This window comes from Phaethon lepturus, unplaced genomic scaffold, assembly GCF_000687285.1.
Source record: "Phaethon lepturus isolate BGI_N335 unplaced genomic scaffold, ASM68728v1 scaffold15202, whole genome shotgun sequence".
Classification (NCBI taxonomy): Eukaryota; Metazoa; Chordata; class Aves; order Phaethontiformes; family Phaethontidae; genus Phaethon; species Phaethon lepturus.
This window is the reverse complement of record NW_010521342.1, coordinates 8586-9282: the sequence shown is the minus strand read 5'-3', so window position 1 is coordinate 9282 and position 697 is coordinate 8586. Positions and strand designations below refer to the sequence as shown.

Here is a 697-nt window from a genome sequence, read left to right as displayed (position 1 = left end):
CCTCGAGCCCCTGCGAGGAACAGGCGGAGGCAGCCCCCCTGCCTGCCCCCAGTCCCATGGCGCTCGGCCCCATCATGAAGCAGCGGCTCGCGGGGACACGGCAGGGTCCCAAATCCATCGAGAAACCTCAGTGCTTCCGTTTCCTCTTCATATGCACCAGGCAGGCGAGTCTTCTCCGTCCCGAGCGCCGGTGCCCAGTAGAATAAATACTTCCGCAGGTACCAGCTCGCCCGCTCACCACAGTGTAGAGGGGGGAGTCAGTGTGTGTCCGACGGGGGGGGAGAAGAGAGAGTCTGCCTCAGATCGCGGCAGGAATGTCAAGCAGAACAATTAACACCATTCAACTGATGTCTAAAGGAGTCTCCAGCGCTTCCCCATGTGAGCCAGTCACATGTCTCGTACAGCCCAGGCGTCCTGGCGCGTCACGTCCTGCCACGACCCAAGGTCAAGTCAGCTCCCACCGCCGGCAGCCCCGCAAGCCCCAGGCAAAGCCCAAACCCTCTGCCCTCAAGGGCACCCACTGTGTGCCCGTCCCAGCCACCTCCACACCAGCCCAGTTGCCCACGGGCAAAGCAGGGTGGCCGTGCCAGTGCCATGGGAGGAGAGTCTTACCGTTCTCACCTCCGGGGAGGTGGATATAGGGAGGGAGCGGAGCCTTGCTGGCTGGCAACGATGGCTGTGGAGGAGAGACCTGCAG

The 697-nt window shown here is 63.1% G+C and overlaps 1 protein-coding gene across 1 annotated transcript in view; it reads right to left on the bottom strand.

Annotated features, from left to right (window-relative positions):
• Nucleotides 1-617: 617 nt before the first annotated feature.
• Nucleotides 618-697, bottom strand: part of ZNF609 (zinc finger protein 609) — a gene marked incomplete at its 5' end in the record, with an annotated part of 4908 nt that continues 4828 nt past the window's right edge. The window contains one exon of the mRNA XM_010281486.1: nt 618-691. Within this exon, the coding sequence (XP_010279788.1) occupies nt 618-691 (74 nt within the window). The remainder of the gene's footprint in view (nt 692-697) is intronic.